At 42.1% G+C, this 26302-nt stretch overlaps 3 protein-coding genes across 5 annotated transcripts; all 3 read right to left on the bottom strand.

The window, feature by feature from the left end:
• Positions 1–696: 696 nt before the first annotated feature.
• Positions 697–6648, bottom strand: LOC131475279 (serine/arginine repetitive matrix protein 2). The gene is made up of 6 exons (XM_058653249.1): positions 6403–6648; positions 4986–5131; positions 4514–4698; positions 2002–4123; positions 1381–1498; positions 697–825 (listed from the first exon to the last, which is right to left on the bottom strand). Exons 1-6 carry the CDS (start codon positions 6640–6642, stop codon positions 697–699), a joined length of 2940 nt encoding a protein of 979 aa, XP_058509232.1. The 5' UTR covers positions 6643–6648.
• Positions 6649–8250: 1602 nt separating this feature from the next.
• Positions 8251–10466, bottom strand: nol12 (nucleolar protein 12). The gene is made up of 6 exons (XM_058653452.1): positions 10292–10466; positions 9571–9676; positions 9406–9454; positions 9157–9302; positions 8922–9013; positions 8251–8713 (listed from the first exon to the last, which is right to left on the bottom strand). The coding sequence occupies exons 1-6, from the start codon at positions 10399–10401 to the stop codon at positions 8518–8520; spliced, it is 699 nt and encodes a 232-aa protein (XP_058509435.1). The 5' UTR covers positions 10402–10466; the 3' UTR covers positions 8251–8517.
• A 261-nt stretch (positions 10467–10727) lies between these two features.
• On the bottom strand, positions 10728–25734 carry srebf2 (sterol regulatory element binding transcription factor 2). Of its 3 annotated transcripts, none has more exons than XM_058653374.1 (20): positions 25411–25734; positions 21685–22127; positions 21070–21259; positions 20693–20853; positions 20263–20415; positions 19847–20128; positions 19613–19727; positions 19385–19536; positions 19049–19253; positions 18767–18942; positions 17899–18148; positions 17618–17787; positions 17338–17509; positions 17006–17123; positions 16791–16900; positions 16244–16376; positions 15831–16002; positions 15002–15178; positions 14015–14126; positions 10728–13561 (listed from the first exon to the last, which is right to left on the bottom strand). In XM_058653374.1, the coding sequence occupies exons 1-20, from the start codon at positions 25502–25504 to the stop codon at positions 13347–13349; spliced, it is 3600 nt and encodes a 1199-aa protein (XP_058509357.1). In that variant the 5' UTR covers positions 25505–25734; the 3' UTR covers positions 10728–13346. The 3 variants fall into 3 exon arrangements, with proteins under 3 accessions (XP_058509357.1, XP_058509356.1, XP_058509358.1); XM_058653373.1 differs by having other exon boundaries at positions 10728–13564; positions 25411–25733; XM_058653375.1 differs by having other exon boundaries at positions 10728–13564; positions 20699–20853; positions 25411–25733.
• Between the last annotated feature and the right edge of the window lie 568 nt (positions 25735–26302).

Here is a 26302-nt window from a genome sequence, read left to right as displayed (position 1 = left end):
CATTCCTATGAAATGCCTGTAGGGTGTAGGTGAAGTATCTACACACACACACACACACACAAACAACATGCAGAGAATTTAAAAAGCCACACAGTGTAAAGACATGCCAGCAGGTTAGTTTGCCAAGTGCATGAAAAGCTGTATAATTATAGACAGAATGTGTGTCAGCACTGGATCAGCTGCCAGCAGCAGTCTGGTAAATATGAAGCAGAAAGACAGCATATATTAAAATAGACTCAGCTGCAAGAAAATTCGTCAAACCATGTGTGCTCGAGATTTTTGGCATTCACTTCAAAGATGACGGATAAGAGGAGAATCAACTGTATGACATCACTCCCCACATACAGTGCCATAGAGAGTGGGAGATTGTCTCTACAGAGCGATACAATGAAGCTGCTTTCAGAATCCAGAGATTCTTTGGAGATTGTGCACAGGGGCTGAATGTGTGACTACAAATGTCTGCAAAAGTCACTGTGGAGCTTCTCCTGCCAGTCCTGAGTATACATTCTAGTAGACGTCTGTGGACCTCTGCAGGATCCTCAGCCAGTGAATGGGTGTCCTGCCGCCTGTATAATGAAACCAGGCATCAACCCCTCACCTGAATCCTCTAAAGATTCTCCTGGTGCTTTGAATGCACGCAGAAGAAAATCTCTTGCCAAAAACTCTGGAGGATTTCCTGACCCAAATCTCCTGACATTACCCAGAATTCATGCCTGAAAACGGCTTAAGAATGGACTGGGGTGGACCACATACCTGCATTTGTTCTACTTTGTGGTGACTACCTTTCCAAGAACTGCCTTCATCTGCTGTGGGACTGCCAGACCTCTGGAGAAGAACAGCTTGTAGTTATTAGGGCATAAAAAATTATTTACGTCTGAATAGAAAATGTCATTTGAAACAATCTAATTTGTCCTATTTTTGATTGTTTTGTGTTCAGTACCAATTTTAAATGTTCTGATTAGGTGATAATGCTCCATTATGATTTAAATCTAACTGTGATGCTGTGTAGTTATAATCAAGGTCCTAATAAGCAAATATAGAGACCAACTTAGTTTCACATCCACTGACTTTTTCCATTCTAGTGTATGGTATGTGGAAGATGTGGTTAAGCATTAACACATCAGGTAAGAGAAACCAACAGAGCCACAATTGTACTGTTATGGATTATATTGTACTAGGAAATCCAATATTCTTTATGTTTGACTTCACTGGCAAAACAAAGGGAAGAAGTACCATTTTACTAAATGTAAAACATTGTGTTTACTTTTTTTTTTAAAAGGTTACTCAAATAGAACTAAGATTTACGCAGCTGGATCAAGAGAAGAATAAAAAAAAAGTACTGTGATTGAATGTCGTCTTCACTCCAGGCTGTCAACCTACTTGTAATGAGGTGGTGGAGTGAGCCCGAGACAGGTAACCACTGCCACTATAGTGCCATTCTCTTTCAGTGTCCACAGTCTCATCCCACTCTCTGGATGGATGTTTGCTCAAGGAGTGGCTGTAAAAGCACACACAGGTAATCATCAATGATCCAAACTGATTGTGTGGATAAAGCAACGCAATCAAGCATCAAATAGTTGTGATGTACACTCTTACATTGTGGACAGCTTCACTATTTATTGTTAAACACACAGTATGCCTGTAGGAGTCTCTCAGTCAAAGGCCTAGTTGGACGGTGTCAGGAAGCAGCAAGGGATCGTGGGAATTTTAGTTGTCTTCCCTGTGTATTTGAGCTAAGTGATGCACTTAATAAACATAACAACAAACATTCCCTTTCTCACTGTGAGAAAGTTATAGCAGAGACAGTAAAGCACGTGATGTCATTAAAAGGTAACCAAAATAAAATGGTCCATTACCTTGACTAGAAATATAGATTTCTACAGTGTTGGAAAGGTTTCGGCTGCTGCAAGAGCACTACTCAACAGAATATGTAACATTAGTCTTGTCATTGTTAGATTTAAATTTAGATACTGTGTTACCTGAGTTGAATCAAAGTCTAACCTTGCTGGTTTGAAGAGTTCCTGTCTCCGAGGGGGTTGCTGGTTGTGAGGCTGTCCCACGTGCCCTGGTTCTTCCCTCAGATGGATTCTCTTGACTTTGGGCAGGTCTGCCAATGCTGCGTACTCCTCCCTGTTCCTTCCTGTGGACCCCACTGACAGCTGGGCTGACTCAGAGGACTCCATGGAGCTCTGAGAGGAGGTGTGCCGCTGCATTTGAATTTGAGGTGGAGGAGAAGGGCTGCGTGTGTGGAGGGAGGGCCTTTTGTCTTTAGGAGAGAGGCAGCGATCCTCATGGACGTGTCTGCCACCCCTAGACCTGATGCTGCTGCTGCTGGGGCTCCGAGGGGTTTCCAAGGTAACAGGAGCTGCTCTGTTCCCACTTGGGGTCTGTCTTGAGGGTGAAGCTGAACGAGATAATGAAGAGCTGCGAAGGGTGTGAGTTGATTCCCGCCAGGACCGTGGCGAGTGTTTGGAGTCAGACTTTGTGTCATTGTAAGTGTTTTTTCTCTGAGAAAAATGACTGGAGCCCCCATTAGTGGCATTTCTGAGGACAGAATATCCTGGTGGGTCACTGTTGCCTTTTCCAGTGGGAGAAGTGTTGCGGCTGCTGGGTTTTTTGCTGTGCAGGGAGTTGTTAGTTTGTGTTTTCCGTTGTAAGTGTTGGTCTGAGCCATGATAGCTTTTCCTTGAGGGTGACAAACTGCGGCTATCACAACTTCTCACAGACCTGTTTTCCTCAGATTTGCGCAGCAGAGACTGAGAAGGTGCCTCATAGCTTCTCCTTGAGGGCGAGGAGTTACGACTTTCATGACTACGGCTCTTTAATGAACCACTGGTGTCTGTTTTCTTAAGCTGATATTGATTAGGGGTTTCATAGCCTCTTCTTCCGGGGGAGGAGCAACGGCTGTCATGACCTCGATTGCTACCAACGGGGTTCGATTCTGTCTTACGGAGTATGGATTGGCTCGGTGTGTTATAACCTTGCCTGGGTGGAGACATGGTGGGACTTTCTTGTTCATTTTCTTGATCATTCAGTCCATTCCTTGCTGCTGAATTTCGCAACAGAGCTTGGCTTTCAATGTCATAGCCTTCTCTTATTGGAGACCCACAGCGTCCGTAGTGACTACGTCCATTCAGAGACATGATTGATTCAGATTTACGTAAGAGGGTCTGGCTCGATGAGCTGTAATTTCTCCGTGGTGGTGAGGAACTGTGACTGTCATGTCGACTTGCAGAAGTTCTCCTAGTTGGAGATGAAGTACGACTGCCGCGCCCATGTCCTGGTGGAGAACTGCTTATGGTTTCAGTTTTACGGAGAGACATAGGTCGCTGAGAGTTATAGTCCCTCCTGGAGGGAGATGAGCTTCTGCTCTCCTGACCCCGAGAACTCCAAGTCCCATTTACTTCTGTTTTCCTCAAGGCACTCCTAAAGTCAGAAACCGTGCTGGATTGGGATTGGACTGAACCAGCCAGCGATTTGAAGTTTTTTGGCAGTGTTCCCGACTCAAAGCGTCGGGCATGTGTGCTTTGCAAGGAGCTTCTGGATCCTGGTTCTGCCCCTTGAGACCGCCCTCCACCATCAAAATTATGCTTGCTAAGGGAAACAGTGGACTCACTGCGTCTGAACGGTAGATTTCCACGTGAGGGAGACGAAGAGCGAGATTGTAGAATTGAACTATGCTTTGAGGAATCATATCGTCCTGATTGTTGGTAGGATGAAACTTGAGATGAAGGATTTCCCCGGCTATGTGAACCACTGAAACCCTTCCGGCCTGTTGAGGCCAGCGACTCTGCTATCTTAAAAGGAGTTGGACTTGGAGAGCGAGGGCCAACTTGTGCCTCAACCTCAACAGCAATTTCATAAGGATCAGGAGGTGGGATTTCCACAGGGAGATCTTCATCTGAATACTCTGGTATCGGCCTTTCGGAGGCCTTGCCGAGATTAGGGTTCCTAAAAGGGATGGTGTCTTTGGGTTCGACATTTCTGTTGCTGAAGAGCGGATGTCCTTTCTCAAAATGGCGGAAAGGAGAAGGCGGGCTGTTATCACGGAGTGAACGGGCGCCCGCTGCCTTCCCCAAGGAGAAGTAGCCACTTTCACGCTTCTCTCTCTCGTCTTTTATCCCTTGAATAAGAAAGGAGTCAGGCAGTGTGACAGAAATAGAAAGAAGGAGGGCCATAGGGAAATAGGAGATACACACATCAAAGTTCAACAGCTAAGCCACTACCAGAGGTTTCCTGACACAAACTGAGCGATATTGTATTACTGATAATTGCTGTGGGACACCTCAGCTGATGACATCAAACGGTATTACCAAGTAAAGAACACCTTTGGCTGTAATTAGATATGGAGCAGTTGAGTGCAGTAACTCATAAGTCAACTGAACGCACGGTCCTCAGGACTCATACTGAGACCTGAGAGAGATCTTCCTTCCAACTCTTCTGTATCTACAAACCAACAAATCGTATAAACGGTTGACAAATACAACAATATACAAAGTCAGCTTTCACACACCTGATCGCCCGGTGAAGCCGTTTCTGCTCCGAGCTTCATCCATCCAGGCCCGAGGGTTGGGCCGGTGGGGCGGCGGGTCGAGCCGAGTCATGCCAAGCTTGGAAGATTGTCGACGTATTGGCAGATATTCGTCCTCTCCACTGATGGAGCCGCTGAACTCCTGGTAGTCACTCTGATCACGACAGCTACAGGGAAGAGGAGATGGGAGAGGAATGACAAGAGCAGATATGGAAGGGGAAAAGGGGGAGAGAAATTTGAATTTGTAATTTAGAGATCATAGAAATAACATGCACTTCATAAAAGTTTGGGTTCTGAGATTGTAAATACAAGTTATGAGATATGTTCTACAGTAACCACTTGTGTTTTTACATGATTAAATAGTATATTTTTGTTCACTAAAGCACTTATTTTACACATTTCAGTTTACATGACAAGTCTAAATTAAGTATCGATCACTGATCATTGCACTCACCTGTCAGTGCTGTCGTCGTCGTCTCCGTCACAGATATAAAGCTCACAGTCTGGGCTCAGGATGCACAAAGAGCTCTCTCTATAACCTGGACGTCCTCCATTGACATCACAGTAGCTGCTCACCACTGACAAACCGTCAGAATCCTCCTGATAGGGTGACACGTTAAGACACGGGCCAATCACAGCATTAGAGAACACCTCATCGCTCACTCACTCACAAAAGAAGATGCACTGGTGGTGTTCTTAGCAAACGACTTACCTCCAAACAAAAGTGATCAAAACATTGAAAAAAAATCACTAAAAAGTTTTCAGTATCAAACCCCCAGATATCTTAGCTTATAAGGTCACAGAAAATACACTTAATATGAGTATAGGAATCTGCGTAAACAGCAATCCTAGAACTGTCTGTCTCGCTCCATCTTATAGAATAAAGCATAAGCTGAATAGTGCGTGTCCTCTCTGACACACTCACATGTTCAGTCTGCTGTTCGATTAGAGTTACACCTCTGTAACTCAACCTGGCTCGTGGCTTTCCTCATTAAAATTTCAGCGTTTTCTTCTGGCCATAAAACCTTCAAATGAAATAGATTGTCAAAAAAAAGGTGTAAAACTGTCCGAAAATATGTGTAACCGGCACTGCACATCTCCATAACAACAGACTTTTAGTGCTAGAGTAATTTCAGCTATATTCTGGTCACTAAAAAACTGCAGTCATGTTATGGAAGCAAGAAAACAGGAAAGCGTGGCATTGTTACAGTTTAATACTGTAAACACGCTCATTGTGTCTTTACATTGTCTCTCGTGTCTAAAATTACAAGTGATTCCCAAGAGGACAGTAAAGGATCCAACTTCGTTAATTTATAATAAGAACCACTGCTTATCAGGAGCTGTGCTCTTGGTTGTTACCACTCATTCTGTCTCTGACCATTTCTGAATTCACTAAAAAGCCCCAAAGACTCATACAGTCTATGATCTCACGAACTGTGTAAGTAGGAGGTGCTGCTGCTGCTGATGTTTTATTCATACATTGCTACCCTGACCTTTGAGTCATTGGTCCTTTTGCACAGCAGCCATTTTGACATGTTTTAGAAGGAACACACCACACAGGTGTTACTGATCACGTTAACTAATGGAGGTCATGAGAGTATGACAGTGAACTGCACCTCGGCCATTATCAATTTAATTACGAGCAATGTTTCTACTGTAACCTGTCAGCATGGCTGTTTGAGAAGTTCTCTTGTTTAAATAACCAAATGAAAGTACCATGATGAAACGTTCATTATTTTTCTGTCTTGCTGATTTCACCTGTGGCTTCTAATGGTCTAACTGCCAGCTGCCCATCTCTCATCTCTATTCTGTTGCCCAGCTGTACTGCACAGTCCCCTCCCTCTTCCTTTCCGGCTTCTCCTCTTTCTTACCTTGCTGCTGGTGTCTTTTTCCGCTGCCTGATACGGGATTGGTGTTAACACCACTCCTGTCCCACTCCCAATCCCAGTTCCAGTGCCTCCTGTGGTGGATTTCTGCTGTGGTGCTACCTCAGTGTTCTCTCCTGCACCAGCGTGCAGGTGCCTCTGGCGCAGGCAGTCATGACAGCGGAGGGGGTCAAAGATGTTGGGCTGGAACTTGGGGCAGATGGGCTCATCATTGGAGAGTGGCATGATGGATTTAGAGGGGGGAGACCTGCCTGCTCAAAGCAACAAACACAATGATTAAATAAACAGGTCTATGAGAGTATATTTAAAACTGGTATGATGACAGCATTGTCTCACTTTACGGTTTAGTACTATGTACTAATACTTGTCAATATTAAATGTGACAGCATGGTAACTTCGTTAAAGGGACACAATGTTACACAAATACCATCTTATTCCTACAGTAATCACAAAATAATAGCATGATAAAAATTGACACATTATGTGTGTAACAAACGGAACATAAGGGAGGATGTATTTCACTTTTATAATATGGTATTATTTGTGTGAAGTACTGATGGTAGCCTATAGTAATTCTCATTGCCAAGCTATTACCAGGACATTACTTTGGTAACATTATATCACTGCAATACTACGCCCTGTTCCCATAATTACCATTGTTATTATCAAGCTGGAAATTGCATCAGAAAAAAAGATAGTATTACAATAATATGACCTCTCTATTCCACAATTATTACCAAAATATTACCGTGCAGTCTCTGTTGTATTGTAATGGTTTTCAAAAGACATCATTCGTCAACACATGGTGGTAACATATGGCTGTGACACTGCAGGTGTAAGCACAGAGCAGCCGCTCATAATCAACACTTAAGAGCTTCTTTCATTTCATGGTTCATGCGAGATCTAAAGCGGAACTGTTAGGGTGCGTGATAACTAATCACACTAGAGGACAGTGAAACACAATCCAGAGAGAGCAGTGTCAAAGCTCCACAGCAGAGAAGTATTACTACAACCACAACACACACATGCAAGATAATTCATCAGCCTTTAAAAGCACCACTGCCTGCAATTGCAGGAGAAGATGAATGAGGCTATTAGGACGGCGAAAGCAGCAGACACTTTCTGTTGTAAAATAATGAGAATTTATGAGCATTACCTGAGAAGTGAAGCTCCCACTGTCAGCTCAGTTTAGAATATGACATGAGGAGTCCCAGGATAAACTGCCCATCAGACTCCTAGCATTCACAGGCCTCCTTGTCCACATGCTCTGTGTCCTCCGAGCTGCCAAACTCTCAAATTAATCTGATTGGCTGCTCTGACAATGAGTGAAACTGAAGTATGTAGGCAGCCATCAAGGCTCTCGGTAAACACAGCACCAAACGTGAAGAACACACAGACCTAGAGCCAACATGGAGCATGTGACCTGCTGGTTCCTCTATTGAATGGTTGTATTAAATATCATTGGCTGTAGAAAGCGAAATGAAACGCTCATCCTAGTGACAGCTGCCACATGCTGGCTCAGGTTAACGTAAATAAATAAACACGGGTGGTGAGATGGGGGGGGGGGTTAACATACATTAAAACAGGGGCTTTGTGTATGTGTTGTCATGTTAACAGTGGAGAGAATTCGTATTATTCTCATGTAATACTTAACTGTAAGGAAGCTTAGTGCTGAAGGGTTGAGTTCCTGATGTTCTAGAAAGGATGTTGACGACAGCGTGAGGTTTCCTATTATACAATAGAGCAAAGATGGATACAGTTCTACACAGAGCACACTGACATTTGTGGTATACGACTATAAAACACAAGATTCATCTTTCATATGAACAAAAATTCAGCAGATAAAGTTTATTTTATGAACCAACACTATAAAAACAGATGTATACATTTGAGCACAATATCTCAGAGGGCAGGTACTTTAGAAGTTGATGGTCAAACCTGGTGTAGTCACGGAGTGTCCACATCAGGCTGTAGTCATTTTATACATTTCTCGACATACATTTTTCCTGTTCCCACTCGGGAGCATAAATCTGATACAAGTCGTCGAGTCCTTTCAGAAGTCAGACATGAAAAACAATTGTTGTTTTTTAATTTACACACTCAGTCCATTTGTCGTTCCCGCTTTCCAGTCTGGCGACGTCTCTGAGATTTGGTGGTCTTCCCCTTTTTTTTTATCTTCCTGATATCACGTTTGTTGTCTGTCGAGCGACCCCCTCGTCCTCTTTGGCCTTCCTGCTTCCCTTTCCTCTTCCTCTTGCATGTGAATGTGTTGAGCGATGACATTAAGGAGCGGATCCTACAGCAGGGGAGAGAGAGAACAAAACAAGGCTGGAGTAAGAGAGAGACAAAAAAAACTGTAGACAGCCATTACGTCATGACTGTATTCATTCATGAATTCATCTAACATTTTGTATTTGAAATGTTAAAATAATGAAAATTCTTCATAATAAACTGCCAGAACACAGAATGAAGTCTGAAAAACATTAACATAATGAACAGCTTACTTTTTGGTCATGATTGGGTTCCCAGCTTTTCTTGGCATTGGATTTGTTTTCTCTCCCTCTTCCTCCCCTTTTTCTTCACTTTCTCCATTAGCCTTGGGAGCAAAGATTCTCAGTGTTAAAGTTGTTTTATTTCCATCAAAATATTCATTAAATTCATTCAGAGTGACCAAGTAGAACTATTACCAAGAGAACACACAAACTAAAAACTGTTCCAGCTTTAGGCATTACAATTTACCTGATTTGCTGCAGATCCAAGCAGGTGAGCCCCAGTGAGGTCAAGATCACTGATGGTTGTCACGGTGACAGTGTGATTTGGATGATCATATTGTACAGACTCTGTTGTACTGGTTACCATACTATCCATATCCTCTGCACAGTCCTCTGAGATATGAATTGAAAGGTGAGGAAAATAATTCAGTACAACTTCAAAGGCTGCTAACTGATTAGAAACCTGAGCTGAGGCTCTTTTTTGTTTTTAACTCACCAAGAGCTTCTGTCCTCTCCTTCAGCAACTTCACATATTCCTTATGCCTCTGTAAGAGGATAGCCAAACATAACGTCAGTACATCGTTTCCTTGCATACTCACACAATCTAATTTATGTCAACCAGGTCAGATTTTAAGCACTTGTTCTTTCACTCTACATTTACCTCTTCTCTGACTTTAAATTGCTCATCCTTGATCTTCTTTCGAATTTCGGCCAATGCTACTTTCCTCCTTTCCACCTTTCGCTTATGGAAACCCGTGAGGAAGTCCCTGAGAGAGGATTGGAGGGAATATAAACTTTCACATTTCAAGACTGTGCAGGTGAGTTCCGAATATGCTCTAGAGAATAAACATTATTGACTTGTTTTGTATTTGCTGACATTGCAGCAAAGAATGAATTTTGAGTATGTATTACATCGTGAACTACTCAAATAAAAACATGAGCTTTATGTGTCAAGTCTGTGTCAAGTCTCCTAGAAGAACAGCACAATAACAATTGTTTAAATCATTGTTGGCAATTGGGAAACATGTCCAGATTTTTGTAATTTTATTATTATTATTATTATAATAATAAATAGCCCATCACTAACATCTTATGGTATCTTCTATTTACAGACGATTTGTGGAGAACCCTCTTGAAGCACTGTTTTAAGGGGATAACTAAGGGATATTTACAGGCAGAGGGAAACTTGTCTTTAAATGTACTTAGCTTAAACCCTACACATTAAGAATTACACCCTACGTAGCACATACATGAATAATAATGTTCGAAAATAACACGAATGTTTGCTAGAAAACTAAAGTTTAACATAATACTAAACAGCACAGTGGCGGCTAATGCTACGATGCTAGCTGACAGCTGCTGTAATCAAGAAACGTACTTACTGTCTGTCGTTGTCGTCAAACGTTACGATACATTTGTTTTCTCTTTTCTTCGAGCCCGGCTTGAATTTACCCTTTTTAAAGTTATTGTTAGGCTTTTTGTAGTTTTTCATGTTGTACACGTGAGTTACGAGACCTTGTATTACTTCCGGTTTCTCCTCGGCAGGGGGACGTCAGCTATATTCGTCCGACTAGAAACATATACGCGTCAAAGCTCCGTTCAGCCTTAACGTTTATAGACAACATGGCAAATGTGCTGTATCAGATAATGACAGAAACTTGTATGGGGGAAACAAAGAGTGTCCGTATTGACCTAAGTGTTTCAGGAGGACCATTTAATAAACCAAATTATTAATTTACTGTCTGAAACTAAATAAAAAATAAATCTATTTAACAATTGTGACACCTTTATGACTGAAAGAGCACAAATGGCACCTACTATTGTGTATTGTTTTATTATAAAACACAAATCCAAATACACACAAAAATCCAGACGATAAAATACATCATGGGAAGAAGCAGAAACATAAGTAAGCAATGCTCTTCTTTGCACACTTTCACCAGTCAGAAAAACTAAACTTATGTTAAGTATTTCCAGGATTACTTATAATATTTATAAACAGCTTGAGTTGACCTGGAAGAATGATAGCAAAAGTGTTGTTTTTGTTTTGCTTGCAATAAAATGAAACAATAATAAATTGCAGAATGTATCAAAGAGTGAGCTAAAAAATATCACACCAATTTCAACTGTTCTCCAAATTAAAATACATGACTTTGTACTAGAGATTTTCCTTCTGGCAGTTTCTGACCCTGGGCCGCTTTTACAGACATAAAACAATGACAAAGATGATGAAATAGCTCCCTTCCCAAACAAAAAAGCATTTATATTAATGTTGCATTGACATTAAATAATATAATCAAAGCACAGTAAATAAATGAGAAAGACAGAATAAAAAGCAAAGAAATGTAAGATTTCACAAAGCTACACAGCTAAGACCTCTTCATCAATCCAAATATGATGATACTTTTTTTCTTTTACATAACATCAAGGCCATTTATGCTTGAGAGCTTTACATTACCAGTGGACACAACTTACATATTTAGACCTTTTTCACTTAAATTCAAACCCACCAGCTGTTGCACTGCCTAAAATCTCGAGTTCACTGATCAACAGCAGTGAGGTCAATTACCTGCTGGGAAAATTGTTTGTAATCCAACTCAAACTGACCACAGTCGCTGTTTTTCATCATCTCTGCAAATTTGTGTTGTAACGCTTTCTTTGACGCATTTCCTCTCAAGCAGTACAGGAGGAAAAAAAAATATCTACCTTTGTATATTTGCCTATGTACAACCTATTTACAATCACACTGAGTAAATACAAATCATCCATTGTGTGTACTAATAATGGTCTAACGTTTTAGAAAACCATAATTTTTCCTGCTTTTGTTGGAATTTACGCAAATCAGATACAAAGGTAATTATAATAATAATAATAATAATTTTCATCAAAAAAAAAAACTGTCAGGGATCAGTTTTCATTTTTTACAGTCATGGAAATGAAACTCTGACATTGGTGTACTACGTTCTGTTGATGATAAACAAAGCTTCTGTATGAAAGCAGTGTTTTAAAGAAACGTACAAACTGTACTGCAGGTATTAGCGCTGTACATTGCTATCACAATGGCAAGAAAAGGGAGAGTAACAGGGGAATAAGACAGACTGGTCAGTCAGCAGTTAGTCCTGAAGCAAGATAACGAGTCTCCAGACTTAAACTCCGTGGAGCTGGTCTGGGATGAAACTGGACACAAAGTGAAGGTATACAAACGTTTTGAAGAATATGTGATGCCTTGAGTGTGTTTAGCTGCTCAAGTAAATGATTTGAACAGTTAAATTCCACCATCCATTCCTTGTTTTTAAAATCACTTTGTTTATGCTTTAGTCTCAGAAACACAAAGACAATGAATAATGTCGGGGGGGTGCAGCAGGAAAAGTTGAGATGTTCTAAAACTTTTGACCAGTCGTGGATATGAATTTGTGTGAACTGTGTGTGTGTTGGTAGCTATGTTGTCTCATCTGCGCGTGATTGACTCCTTCCCTGTGTTCTTTAGAATTTCTGTAATCATTGGTCCTGTGCTCAACAATAGTAGGGAACATGTCAGCAGTAGATGTCTGTCGTTCTTGCAACAACAGCAAGTCGAATTCCTATAGTGCTGTACTGCTGCATCCTCAAGTTTCAGCAGTTTTATGAGGATGACACTGCACTGGACTGACGCTTCACTTCAAATGTTCACTCGATTCAAAGCCAGGATAAGTGACATGGTGCCCAAGCGTCCTATTTTGCTCCACAGTACAATGTTGGCATGATACAGTATATGAGGTAGATAAGGAGACACTACTCTGCACTGTGCCGTTACAAGCACACTCCTCTCTGACAGCATTCTGCAGCACAGTCATGCTCAACAGATCTGGGCTGTCTACTCTCGAAGGGCTGTCTATATAGCCCTTAATTGAAGCTTGCATGTTTATTGAGACATTACACAGTTATAGTGTGCCAATAATGAGTGTATAGCTTAGCATTCTCCAGCTAATCAATACAATGCATTCATTTAAAGAGCTATGGCATAATGGTTCCCTTTCCCTTTTGGGGATTATTTAACCTGATTTCCCTTGTTTTGTTTTTTTTTAAACATAGTTTAAAATGAGGCAGTTAGCCAGCATACTATAACAACCAGAAGGTGGCGTGATTGTGCTGCAACAGTGTAACGAAGCATTAAATGATCAAATGTGTAGCCTTCAAATTATAAGCTGCAGTGTGGATATAAAGCTGAAAGTTAAATGTAAATGTAGAAATCAGTTGTCTGTGTACAAGATAAGCTTTTAAGAGACCTTATTAATGACATATGCTCAGAATGAGGGTGTGACTATGTGACAATCATTAAATATTGCTGAATCTATGTATGCATGACACAAGTAAGTCACAAGGGATCATTTGTTCATTTTAAGGAGCCCTAATCTGAGTTGGTTGAGCCTTGCACTCTGCATGTGTGTGTGTATGTGTTCAGGAGGCTGCAATGGTTGTGCCCCCACTGAGGCGCAACAAAATCTGCTGACAGTCTTGCAGGGTCCGGCGGTCTCCCACCCGCTCCAGAGTGCGCTTAGCCTCGGCCAAGAGGCGCGCACGGTGCCCGGGTGGGGTTAACAGCGGCATGGGCAGGTGACGACAGGCCAGCAGGATGGCATGGGCTCTCTCCCTCTCACCCAGGACACACTCACCTTCTGACAGAGAGACAGATGAGATTAGTGTCAATGGCCTCGTGGTAACTTTTTCACTTATTTTTGTGTAATTGCATGTGTGAGTACAGTTATGATTAATAATTTAAGGTGACATACGTCATCTGTATTTTAATACATCTCCACTACAGAACCTTGTTTTGCTACTCTGGTTGATGTTTTTGAGAGGAAAAACTAAGCTTTTTCAGTTAAAATTGTGAATATACTGGCTGTACCATTGTAATCAGAGAAGCCAGTGTTCCATTAGAATGTTTCCCTAATCTCTGAAGACATATGCATATGCATTTCATGTCTTAATATAACACATTTATTACAAGTAGCACCTTTAAGATTAGAAACAACAATAAGGAGCCACCAGTCCATGTAAATGGATACAATAAATTGAAAATAATGACTCTGAGAGCTATACTCTTCTAATTTAAGTGTCTCCCGTACCAGCTGCGTAGGAGTTGTGTGTCCTTCGTCGCAGATTGTGCTCCAGCAGCTGATGTGTTCTTGTGGGACTGGCACCAGCCATCAGCCTCACTGTGGTCTCATGAAGAAACACCTGCAGCAGAAATAAAAAAAACAAAAAAAAAACAGAAAGTTTGCCTGGTGGATTCTAGAGCCCCCTCCTCACATCACTGCAAATCTATGATGGGGGTTATGAACAGGAAATATATCATCCTTCAAGCAAAAATGACACCGATGAACATTTTTCAGTCAGTTGTTTTTCAGTCTGGCATACGTCGAGCCATAACAAATGACTACCGACTGCTGTGAAAGCAGCAGTTGTAAAAGACCCTCTGGCTACAGTAATGAATACTCAACTAAATCACACAAGTATGATAAATATACATATATATGCAACTGCAGCCAGATCTCTGCAGTGGGCAATGGTGGGGGAGAACCTTGATTTCCAAGGCTGACTTACAGGTTTATCATTATTAATGAAGTGCCTAAAATACAGTATATTAAGAAGTGTGACATCATATTAACACGACACTGCATAGCCATCTAAAGATGAACATGACACAGTAAACAATGCCGTGTGCTGACATTTTTCCCTTGAAATGAAATACCAACAGCATTGAATCCTCGCTCTGCGGCAACGTGCTGAATATTTAAAAAATGCCATGCGTCGTGCTTTTCCCCATTCCATTCCCATTGTTGCTCTGAAGTGACAATTCTCTGGCGATCATTCCACAAACTGTAGTGAGTCTAGCTCCACCCTTTAGTTGCTGGACCACTGTGCTTTGTACCCTAACAGATGGGTGCTAAAAACTGGAATGGTACAGATCGGTAATTTTAGTACCCTTTACAAGTCTGGAGGAGTTCTTAAGAGGCACATTTTAAATGACTGTATTCTCTTGTTTATTCCACATCTGTGATTGTTTATGAAGTTACACAGTAGTAGATGTACAGTATCAGCCTCTGATGTACCTTGTGTTGCGCCTGTCTATAGCACTGTGTCAGCCTTCTTAACGCGCTCAGGTCCCTCTGGAAACCAGCCAACTGAGAACCATGGGCCGGGCCAGGCTCTCCATTACTGCTGCCTCCACGTTGCCATAAACTGGTCCTCAAAGTCAGCAGGAGGTCACAGACCAGGAGCTCCACCCCCTTTAAGAGAGATGAGGGAAACAAATATTAAAGCACTGCTCGGTTCACAAAAGACATATTTTATAATTAGAATATTATAATTAGAGCCAAAGTGTGACCCCAAAATCAACCCAAACCACCACTGACCACCATCATTCACAGTGAGGCCCACCATGCATACAAAAATCAACAGCTAAATAGCAGCAGCTACATGACATCCACAGCTGTCTCATGTGAAGTGGTGGGGTGTGTAGCGGGTGCATGCAGATTGGGGAGGCCTCTGTACTGCACTGCAGACACATTGCACTCAGCTTCAGGATCATGCAATGCAACTACAATGCACCACAGCCACCTCCTGCCACCCACACTTTGCACGCACACACATGCACACAAACACACACTTGCAACATCTGTCTGGGGACAAATAGATAATGTATTCGCCACCTTAAAGAGCCTATCCTATCCCTCAAAACCAAAAGTTAACACACACACACACACAGTCTGCCCCAACCCAAACATGTAGAATGAAACATGACCCATGCAGCAGAATGAAGAATGAAGCAGATTTTTTTGAAAGATTATGTAAATGATAACCACAAACCCAGAGCTGGTCTTTAGGAGGTATCAGTGACAGTGTTGCATGTTGCACAGTGTCAGCTTTTTTGCATTCTACCTTGTTCAGCCAGTTCCCTGTCTGGGTGACTGGTACTGAGATGCTGGCGCGCAGGTAGCTGCTGGCTCTGTCGCAGTGGGACAGACAGGTGATTGCCCCTTCCCCCTTCAGAGGCGACAGACTCATCTGAACCGCTTTGCAAAACAGCAGCACAGCCTTAGGAAGAGAGTGGCTGAAACAGAGGAGGTAGAGATGAGCGTGATGGTTACTGTGTGTCTCTAAAGGAAAGGCTTTCATGTCTCCGAAATTAGGCAAAGAACAAGATTACTGAAACTGAAATAACCAGTAAAACTTTTACTGTGTAGGACAAATGCTTCAACTTTGCTATGTTTTTTTCGAGTTTCTGCAGAGCATTCTAGGAGCTTGTGGTATGTTACATTTCAACATACTGCAGCAAGTTTAATTTCACTTACTCAAGAGTGTGTAGAGCCCTCGGCATTCGCTCTGCCTCTGCCAACAGTGACCTCACTGCGACGTCATCACCCTGTAGCCACTGAACAACAGCCTTTAGGACCAAAGCCCACCAACAACTCACTGGGTCTCCCACTGTAAGGATGAAGGGATTGAAATTATGTACAAAGAAAACATTTGAAATAATCAGGTGGCAAAGCTCTCCTGTCCCTTTGTCTCCTGCAATTTGTTGTAAACAACTGGGTGTACATGTGTGTGCGACAGACCAAGAAGACTTGATTAAGAATGAAGCTAATTAACATTGCTTGAGCAGACTAATGCACTCATATCCAGGGCGAGTCATTTGTTACTACAAATCGGCGACTGCAAGTGTTATCTGTGATAATCCAATAAAGCTAATCCTAAAAGCTAAATTGGCTTTTTGTACTAAAGCCAAGAAAATCCATTCATGATGACAGTAATAACTCAGATGGCTATCTGGTTAACCTCCCCCAGCAACCTCCATCAAACATGCAATGCTTCTCTGTAAATGGGAGGGGTTATTCATACCTGGGGTAGTGGTGTGATTGGGAGGAGTTGAGAAAGGAGGAGAATGGGAGGGAGAGTCTTCTGTACAGCTGTTCAACAACTGAAGGAACTCCATGGCACTTGAAAACTCCCTGAAAATGAGAGAGTTAACTAAGTACAAACTTAAAATTTACACATCAACTGTAAAGAGCCGTGGGCTCCCTGCCACAGCCCCCACCCCTGCCTGTCTGCCTTACCCAGAGTCATTCTTTCGTTTGCCTGCTTCAGAGTCACTCTGTGGCTGGATGAGTGTGTGAACAGCTCTTTCCAATAGCTTCCTGCAGAAACAGCGGTGCAGCTGTGCAATAGGGTCAGCTGAAGTAAGGTCCAGACCCAACAAGGATGAAAATGGAAAATTATCACACAAATAATGATAACATAATAATCACCACAAAATATTTCCCCACCCTTCATGCTTTTCAAACAGGGAGAGAGATGAAGAATTGGGCTTTCAGACAGAATAAAAAGAAAAATCTATGAAGAGTAAAGAGCTAATCAACTCCTGCTCCACTCATAACTCACAACATACCTGGGTCTCTCTGAGAAGTGTAGACATCATCGCTGCACTCGGACTTCACCGACCAATCACAGCTCAAAAAAAACTGTCTGCCCAGTGGAGTAAAGAGCCAGCGCAGGTAGTCGGGGATCGGCTTGGATTCTGACTGACTGACCACACACTCTGCACAGCTCAACAGGTAACCCTGGGGCACAGATGTAGAGGGAAAATATGTTGATGATGAAGAAATGGGTGAATTAAAATGACAACTTTGCGAGGACACTGATCATAAATGATGGAGCATGAGACATACAGGCAAAAAAGAGAGATGGTGGCCAAGCACAGTGCGCAGGGCCGTCGCTGCCGTGACATAGATCTGAGCGAGCTGTGCAGGCGCCATCTTGCCTTGGGCGCTCTCGCTGAGGTTGACAGCACTGAGGGAGAGAGACAAAGCCCACAGGCTCCTACGCTGAGGCAACTTCCCTACAGAGAGAGAGAGAACTTAATCTTAATCACTGCAGTCAAATCTTGAGAGCATATGCTTATGCAGTTTCCAACAACTGTCAGTATTCTGCAGTACATTAACTCACTCACCTGTGAGCTGCAGCTGGCTCAGACGGTGGTAAACCAGTGCTCCGTCCTTCGCGCTTGTCCTAGCCTCCTCTCCTTCATGCTTCCCTCTCACCTGGTGAACCAGCCACCCCAAAGGAGTCGGCCGATGCAAGCAGTAGCGAATCACATTCCAGGACAGTGAGCAAACTAGATCCAGATTGGTTGAGGGAAGTGCTCTGGTCAATACAGACAAGCAGGTCTCTAAACTTGACATTGCTGCTTTGTAATCTCCCTGCAGGAAAGAGGAGACAGAAACGGTAAACTGTTTAATATTTAGTTGGGATTGACAGGAAAGATGCAGTGAGGGTCACAAGTTAGATGTGAGTGCAATTTCAACATATTAAAAATAAATATGTGCAATGAACACAAAGGAAAAGGACCTTCAATACCAGGGAAAACATGCAGAATTGGAAAAGACACAATGACTGGATCCAATATCCCCCAGTGTCACATCAAATAAAAAATGTGATTAAAGTAAATTCTACCTCATTATTTTTCTGAGAGGTTACAAGGAGCAGGGAAGTGTGATAGAAACTGCTGTTCATAACAGCTTTACCCCCAAACAGTGTTAGTGCTGTCAAATGTGAGATGCAGTTGTGAAACTGTAGCAGGGCAGATTAAATACTGTATACTAGAAATAGTACCACTAATTTCCTTATCATATTTGCTGTTTTAAAAGTAGATTAAATTCACCAAAAATGAATGAATAAATAAATAAATAAGAATGAACTGCTGGATAGTATTATTATGTTTCAAACATTTTACAAAAATGGTGGCAACATGATTATCAGGAATTCTTTGGGCCAGGGAATCTGATGTTGTAACAGACTCAGTTCTGATGACTGCTTACCCTGTTGAGATGCAGGTCGGCTTGTTTGCGATGCCTCCAGAAGGACACAGACTTCGGGGAGTGAAGGGGTGTGACAGGTTCCCACAGGTAGAGCACTCTGACACAGCCCCACACAGCTCCCACTCCACTCAGCACCCACACCATCACCCAAGGCAACAGGCAACGCAGCCAGGATGCTGGAGGATTAGAAAACATTACAGAATTGACTAAAAGGTGTTTTTTGTCTCTAAAAAACACAAATCAAACATATCACAAAGCCTAAGTGGGGTCAGTTATGCTCACCAAAGTCTTCGGTGTGACTTGGGAACCAGACAAGTGTTCTTGTTGGTCCATGGCCTGCAGATAGGCTGTGAGCCCCAGGTGCTTCAGATCCCAGAAGCGAGGGCAGTGGGTTTAGGGACAGGCAGAAAAAGGTCAGGGCGCAGAGAAGCAGTCGAGAGCGATCCATCACTCCAACGGCGGAGGGAGAATCTGGTTCACTCTTACACTGATGCAGAGAGAGAAACATCCTCATGGTTAATATTAGATGCCTCCTGTCGTGAGAATGCAGTGCACACCACACAGCCACTAATAAGACATAAAGCATGTGTGTGTAATCCATCTTTGAGTGTGTGTTACCGAATCATGATCCACTATGGGGCTGCCTGGCTCTGAGTCAACAGAGTAGGGTGAGAACTGGTGAGGGGAACCAGAACCAGAGTCTGAGGCTGGAGGTGACATCATCACTATTTCCTGTTTGACCTCCATCTCTTCAGACAGTATCACAGGCTCTGAGACAAACAGAGAGACTCTCATTATAATCTCACTCCGCTTCAGGTTATACTGAGCTTTAGGTTGAATACTTACTGTTCTTCTGGTTTCCCATTTTAAGAGTCAGGTTCTCCTGTCGTAATTTGTGGTTGACCTGTTGTAAGTATTTGATGTAGTCAATGGCCTTCCTCAGCACTCCTGATTTATGCACCTGGGAAAGACATGAATGTCACATTTTAGTATCCAATTTCAATCCAGTGGGTCAAAGCACACATTCAAATCAATACACTATACTACTATCTTAACTATCTAAGTGTTAAAATGATGAACCTTTGCATCGTTGCCCATGACTAAGTCCCGGAGCTCCACGATTTTGTCGTTGATTGAAGAGCGATACCTCTTCTCAATGATATTGTGGGTTGTCCTCCTCTCACCCTCCTTCACCACTCCCCCTGGACCTATTACTCCTGCTGTCATCTGGCACTGCTCCATATTTGCTCTGGCTGCACTTGTGCAGTGGACTGAGCCTGGCTGTAGTTGCTTGATTGGCAGCTTGTCTGGTCCTCCCATCATAACAGGAACAGTGGTCAGGATGTTGCTGCTCATCAGCGTCTGGAGACAGAGATCAGCAGCAGTACATTAGCTTAAGTGTGAAGTATCAATAGTTAATGAGTCTGGAGAAGTGCTGAGTTTACTGTTTTAAGAAATGAGTCATGTAATGACAGCCATCACTGCTGGCATCATACCGGGACTTGCAGACCCGTGTTCTGGATGGGTGTGGTCAATGTGGTGATTCCAGTGGGGCTCTGCATGGTGGACAGCACCTGTGTGCCATCTGGTTTGAGTGTTGTGAGAACCAGTGAATCCGTCTTCAGAATCTGAGGCTGCTGGACCAGAACCTTGTGGAAAGACGTCCAAGGGTCAGTGTGAGATATTTTATATTTGCTCATTAGCAGTATGAAAAGGCAATTCAGGTGAAACTAGTCGATAAAGGTGTTTCACCATGGTGTCAGATGGCTGATATATGATATTGATGAACATGAAATGATACACTGTAATTAAAGAATAAATACACATGTATTGTACAACACTTATGGTGCCAATGGCTATTAAAATGTTTTTTTATATATTTTTAATTAATTTTCAGACCACACTTACAACAATAATGTTATGCACAGGTACCTGCTGCATCTGCTGTTGCACAGTGTGGACTGTGGTTGGTGCTGTAGAAAGGGTCTGGATAGTTTGACATGTTGGAGTCAGAACACGCTGATGTTGAATGGTCATTGGTTGGAGCTGTGGTGATGTCATGATGCTCTGCATCTGCGGTTGGATGACTGAGAGGGGGAGACGAGATGATGAAATGATGAAATGAAATGAAATAAAATTAAAAACATGCTGCGCCTCTGATACATAGTAGGTCACACGAACAAACCATATTACTTATGCAACATTGTGTAAAAAATTGCAGCGACTTCGACATCAACATCAACATCAACCACTTCATGAAAAGAGCTTTACACATTCAACAGAATACTTTTCAGTTCAGTCACCTTGGAAACCAGGAGCAGGGCTGTGGTGGCAGATGACAGGGCTCTGGATGAAACGTGAGTGCCCACCATTGGAGGCAATCATCACAGTTTGTGCCTGGGTCTGGATGGGCAGGGGAGTGTGGCTGTGGGTCTGAACTAGGGTGTGGACTGGGAAGCTCTGGGTCTGCATAGGGATTCCCTGGGCGTGCATCTGAATTCAAGTAAAAAAACAACAAAATGCTTATGCAAAATTAAGATGTTAATCTGCCTTTGTGATGTATCGCTTTAGGGAAAAGGCATTTTATTGAAGACAATAAACTATACTATTGAGGGTGTGCAACAGCTTGTTGTGATGTGATTTTGTTTGTTGGGTTGCTGAGCTGTATAATACATTTTAGTCCATATGTAATCTCAAATTTCTCTCAGCAGAAGGTTTTTCAGTGTGGATGGCCCAATAACAGAAAATAAATCCAAACCATCTACATAATCGTGTATGTCCAACACAATAACCCAAAACTGAAACAGCTCGATCCTGACGACAACTTTTAATATTTCTAATTAGATGTAGTCGGACAGGGAGTAAAACATGGGTCATGACTTGTGCAGTGTGTAAATGTGGTGTCAGACACTTGATACCTGGATGGTAGTCTGGGCAGTCTGTTGGGGTTGGGGCTGGATCAACTGAGGCCGTGGCTGAAGGAGCGGAGGGCTGCGGGTCACGTGTTGCTGCCCTGAAGAGATGGTGATGGGGGAGGTGGCCTGGGCAGGAGTGAGGGGAGGCGTTAGGGGTAAAGACTGAGGAGACAATGAGCTGGTGAGGCCAATGTTGGTGATCTGGTAGGGGACAGAGTTTGATGTCTGGGGAGTTTGGGGAGTTTGGGGAGTTTGGGCAGCTTGGGGAGCTTGGGGAGCTTGGGGAGCTTGGGGGGCTTGGGGAGCTTGGGGAGCTTGGGGAGCTTGAATGGCCAGACGTGGTGTATTGCTGGTACCGCCACTCTGTATCGAGCCTGCTGAGGTAATCTGGTCCTCAAACAGGTCAGGGAAGTCCCCTACCTGGTTACTGACAAACTGCAGCATCTCTGAGGAAAGAATAAAACAGAATGGACATTAGCACATCTTAAGGTTTGATTAAGAAATCAAATTAATTCTATTCACTCATTAATATTAAAATACATGTGATACCATATATACAAAGAAGGTAATTTAAATAGATTATTATTAGACCTGTAGAACATTATTTGCATCATCAACTCAATGCCATCATTAAGGCAATCATCATTGTCATGAATGATTGCCTTTTAGGCCAAGGTCTCATCAAACAACATAAATTACAGTGACATGTAATTAGCCAAGTTTCTCCAGTGGCCATGAGATTTCAAATAAAAGTTAAACAAAGTGTTTTATGTGGTACATTTGTGTATTGTATGTAGTATCTGTCCAGGTGAAGGCCACCTAGATAAGACAGATAAGACCAGAGAAGCTCAGAGAATTTCAAGGCCTGGCCTTCACATGGTCACACGCCCAAACATAGCTACTGTACTGTTCTGGTCATAAACCAGACATTTCACGGACAAAGCTTAAGGTCTTCTAACATTTAGCCTTGAAAAAGTAAAGTATGTTGTAATGTTACTGATGGGAGCAGGTAAAAGAGCACTTAGATAAAGCTTAAGGCTGCTCAGAGACAACTGATGAACTGATGGATGCCACTATGATGATAAATGTGCACTAGTTTTTTTATTAAGTTAACACAACAAAAGCTTAAGACAACCCTGCTATGTTTTTTTTTAATTAATACTTTTATGAAACTGTTTTTTAAAGATCAGATTGTAACTGGGCTCAAACTAAAGTCAAATTAAATAACCTTTAGGTTCAGAACATGTGCACATTATACAGGCAGACACGCTACAAACACTTGCTACACTTCCATGGGGGCAGGCTGTTAATGACAGACAGGACAAAGCAGCTCTTCCCCCCCAATGTTTCAGACAAGCTGTCACAAAGGGTAAATCCATCAATGGGAGACAGTTTGCTTGGCTGCTGAGAGCAAAGAAAATAAGTTACATAACCAGGGCCATGGTTGCTAAGGACATAATTGGGATAGAGAGAATGTTCGAGATGAATACAGAGTCAATTGCTTGAGCAATTACAGGGGCCTCTAAGACCTTATGTTCAAAAAGTTCACATGGCTCATTTGAACATAGGTTTAATGTATATTAAACCAGCTGCTGCACATTTATGTTTGCAAGAGGCTACAATGCATTTATTTAAACATCTCTTCCAAATGATGAATGAGGTAATGCCCGAGATTTCTGTGGCTGAGGTAATCGTTTTCTGCAGTTGGCTGCTCTGCCTAATGGGGACTATCAACTAGCTGTGAGTCAAGCAGAGACTAAGTGAAAAATAAAATCAAGCTTTCTTTGAGTAGCTTGCCTGTGAAATTACCAGTCATCTCTGAGTTATCATCTTTGTCTCTCTCCCAATCTGTACATTCCTGCCTTTTGCCACAGTGTTCAAGTGGGATTGCATAACAAGGGCTGAGGGTGTGCTGTCCACTCATTCTGTGTGAATGGAGAATTCACTCGAGACACCAAAGTCAGGTAGAGTTTCATAAGCTCACATACAATATCATCATCACTATCATGTTGTTTATGGTACCACACACACACACACACACACACACACACACACACACACACACGCCCTTTAAAAGGACATGCATAGACTTCTATTCATTGTGGACAGCCTAAACAAAGCATTATCCCTGACCCTAACTATAACCAGTTAATGCCTAACCTCAACTTTGACTTATCCACAATTCCAATATTAGCTCTTAACCTCACAAATTCCTGAGAAATGAGGCTCTGCCTTGTTAGGACCAGGTCCAATAATGGTAACAAAGAAACAAGCACATACATGTGTACACACTTGTACACACATGTACACACATACACAGAGAGACAGGGAGAAAGAGCCTAGTCTGGTGACTTGGCATTCAGTAAAATTCCACTCTATTAAAAATCTAGTGACTCTGCGCTGGGCAGCCAAAAGCCCTGGTACTGTGTGCCAGAGGGTAAACTTGTTTTGATTGGAGGGGGTATGATCAAGGATGCTGTGTGTCTGACATGAGAGTGCAGAATTGTTGCAGAACAGTCCCACAGTCTTTGCTAAATAGCTCTGTAGAAAAAGATCCCAGAATATGCTAAAACGTCACTCGGGACAAGTATTTCCACAAACTTGATGAGCAGGTTACACTCCTGTGACACCCTTCGCTGCCCACATATACAGTTTCCTTCCCATACTGAAACTCATCTCTGCTCCATGGAACATAACACTCAGCTCACAAGTCCACTCAGCTACTTTTCAATTAAAGACTGGCTGTTTATTGGGATTCACAGCTCTGGAATCATTACATGGAGCCATAACAAACCATGAACAAATGATGGATGCATTTATTATGGGCAACATGACACAAGTCAAAGTATGCAACAAGAAAGCTGATAGGGACATTTGTAAGGTGCAAATGTTAGAAGAATAAATGAACACACTTTTAATGTTGAGGAAAACTATCACTGTATATTGCTAATAATATTTTTTTAATAATTATTTTTTAGGTTGAATTAATAACTGCTTTGAAGTTCCACGACTATAGTGAGCTTTTGAATAGAAGAGTTAAAACAGGAAGAGGGAAAAAATAGCATATCAGAACGGGTGTAATTTAAATGTATTACATTTTGTATTGTAATGTTTTGTAGCAATAAAAAGTAAGCAATACATAAATTCGGGTTGAATTATATGGGTACAACATCTATTTGTGATTTTTCTGACATATAGTGCGACTATAATCTGATTTGTGATGTAGCAACTTTAATTCAAGCTTCAATTTAATATTAATTGTGATGTAGTTTTAAACATAATATCTATACTCTAATGCAGGTATGAATTGTTTCCATGTATTAGTTATTTTAATTATTTTATTTTACAGATTATTCAAAAATAAACGCTTAAACTGCATGGCCATTTGCCAAGTAAATTGTTTCAAGTAGCGATTTCGATTACGGTTAAATCGCAGCAATCGCAATTCTGTGAGTCAGAAAAACCTACCCTTCTTACTATACACTTTTCAACCAGTGTTTTCGAACTGTTCCTGACATCGTAAACAACAAAAAACAAATGAATAATAAATTCATAAAATAATGAATAAAGTATTTCGTTTTTAATGCTAAACTTGGTGTCTTGTACATCGGACACAGCTCCTTCCGTTATGTATGAAGAGCGTCACGGAGCTGTCAGACTGAGTGGATCATTAACTCAAGTCTTTAAAGGACAACACTAAACACCAGTGGCAGAGACACAGCTACTCACCGTCGATGTCTCCCAGGGTAAATTCGTCCCCTAATTCCGCTAAAGTGTGATCCATGGTCTCCATATACTCTCCGGTGTCCATCCTGTCTGTCATCAGCTCGCCTCTCCGGATGCTACCGGAGGGTCGCAGGAGGCAGAAAAACAAGAGCCGCGGCGCTCAGCGACGCCTACAACACACGTACCCAACACTACAAACTATTTATTACCACAACAACCGTGTGACAACAGCGAAGCCTCCACCGAGGCAGACTTCTCCGTCGACAAACTCATTTACACCGAATTATGCCTCACACGACGCCATCTTGTTTCACGCTCATTACGTCATTCACAAACAGATTCGGTGGCCAACAGCGGGCGCTGATTGGCCCAAACTTGGCAGTAGTTGTCATGAGACCAGTTATCAGCGGCGAATCACAGGCGAGTGTTCGCCGTGGTCTGATAGTACGTCAACCATCAGAAGCTCGTGAGTCATTTGAATAAACCGCGCCCCCTATATTCACAAAAACAAGGGAACAAGGGACCTCACCAGACAAACTCAGTGCTATTAATAATGATGGCAAAAAAATAAACAAGTGAACAAAATTAAACAAATATTAATAGTAATGAATAACCTTAATATGATTATTATGAACTAATATTAAACATGTAACCATGTATATATGTACATACATATGCAGTGTGTATATAGAGAAGAGAGAGAGAGCTCTAAGATCCTGTTTTGTGAATGTAGCAGTTCTACTATTAAGTCAAATTCTCCATGAAGTCTGAAAATAGGTCAATCCTGAGAAATACAAATGCAATTAAAGATGAATAAATGCAAACAGTAAAGAATGAATTCAGCTGTTAAATTTGTAATGCACTGAATTTAAAAGTCTGACAACAATGAAATGTG

Source organism: Solea solea, chromosome 16, assembly GCF_958295425.1.
Source record: "Solea solea chromosome 16, fSolSol10.1, whole genome shotgun sequence".
NCBI classification, from domain to species: domain Eukaryota; kingdom Metazoa; phylum Chordata; class Actinopteri; order Pleuronectiformes; family Soleidae; genus Solea; species Solea solea.
Note: the sequence above shows the minus strand (reverse complement) of the source record. Positions and strands in the feature narration are given on the sequence as shown.

Bases quoted from the DNA above. Each gene is read 5' to 3' on its own strand.
- LOC131475279 (XM_058653249.1), bottom strand. From the start codon at position 6,642: ATGCCACTCTCCAATGATGAGCCCATCTGCCCCAAGTTCCAGCCCAAC. The intron at 4,124-4,513 runs GTGTGTGAAAGC...TTCTTATTCAAG, and splicing joins CGGCTTCACCGGGCGATCAG to GGATAAAAGACGAGAGAGAG. The intron at 826-1,380 runs GTAGGTTGACAG...GTTCTTCTCCAG, and splicing joins ACTCCACCACCTCATTACAA to AGGTCTGGCAGTCCCACAGC.
- nol12 (XM_058653452.1), bottom strand. From the start codon at position 10,401: ATGAAAAACTACAAAAAGCCTAACAATAACTTTAAAAAGGGTAAATTC. The intron at 9,677-10,291 runs GTAAGTACGTTT...ATCCTCTCTCAG, and splicing joins TTTGACGACAACGACAGACA to GGACTTCCTCACGGGTTTCC. The intron at 9,455-9,570 runs GTAAATGTAGAG...ATCCTCTTACAG, and splicing joins AATTTAAAGTCAGAGAAGAG to AGGCATAAGGAATATGTGAA.
- srebf2 (XM_058653373.1), bottom strand. From the start codon at position 25,504: ATGACAGACAGGATGGACACCGGAGAGTATATGGAGACCATGGATCAC. The intron at 17,788-17,898 runs GTGAGTGAGTTA...CTCTCTCTGTAG, and splicing joins GAGCCAGCTGCAGCTCACAG to GGAAGTTGCCTCAGCGTAGG. The intron at 13,565-14,014 runs GTACGGGAGACA...TCTCTCTGTCAG, and splicing joins ACACAACTCCTACGCAGCTG to AAGGTGAGTGTGTCCTGGGT.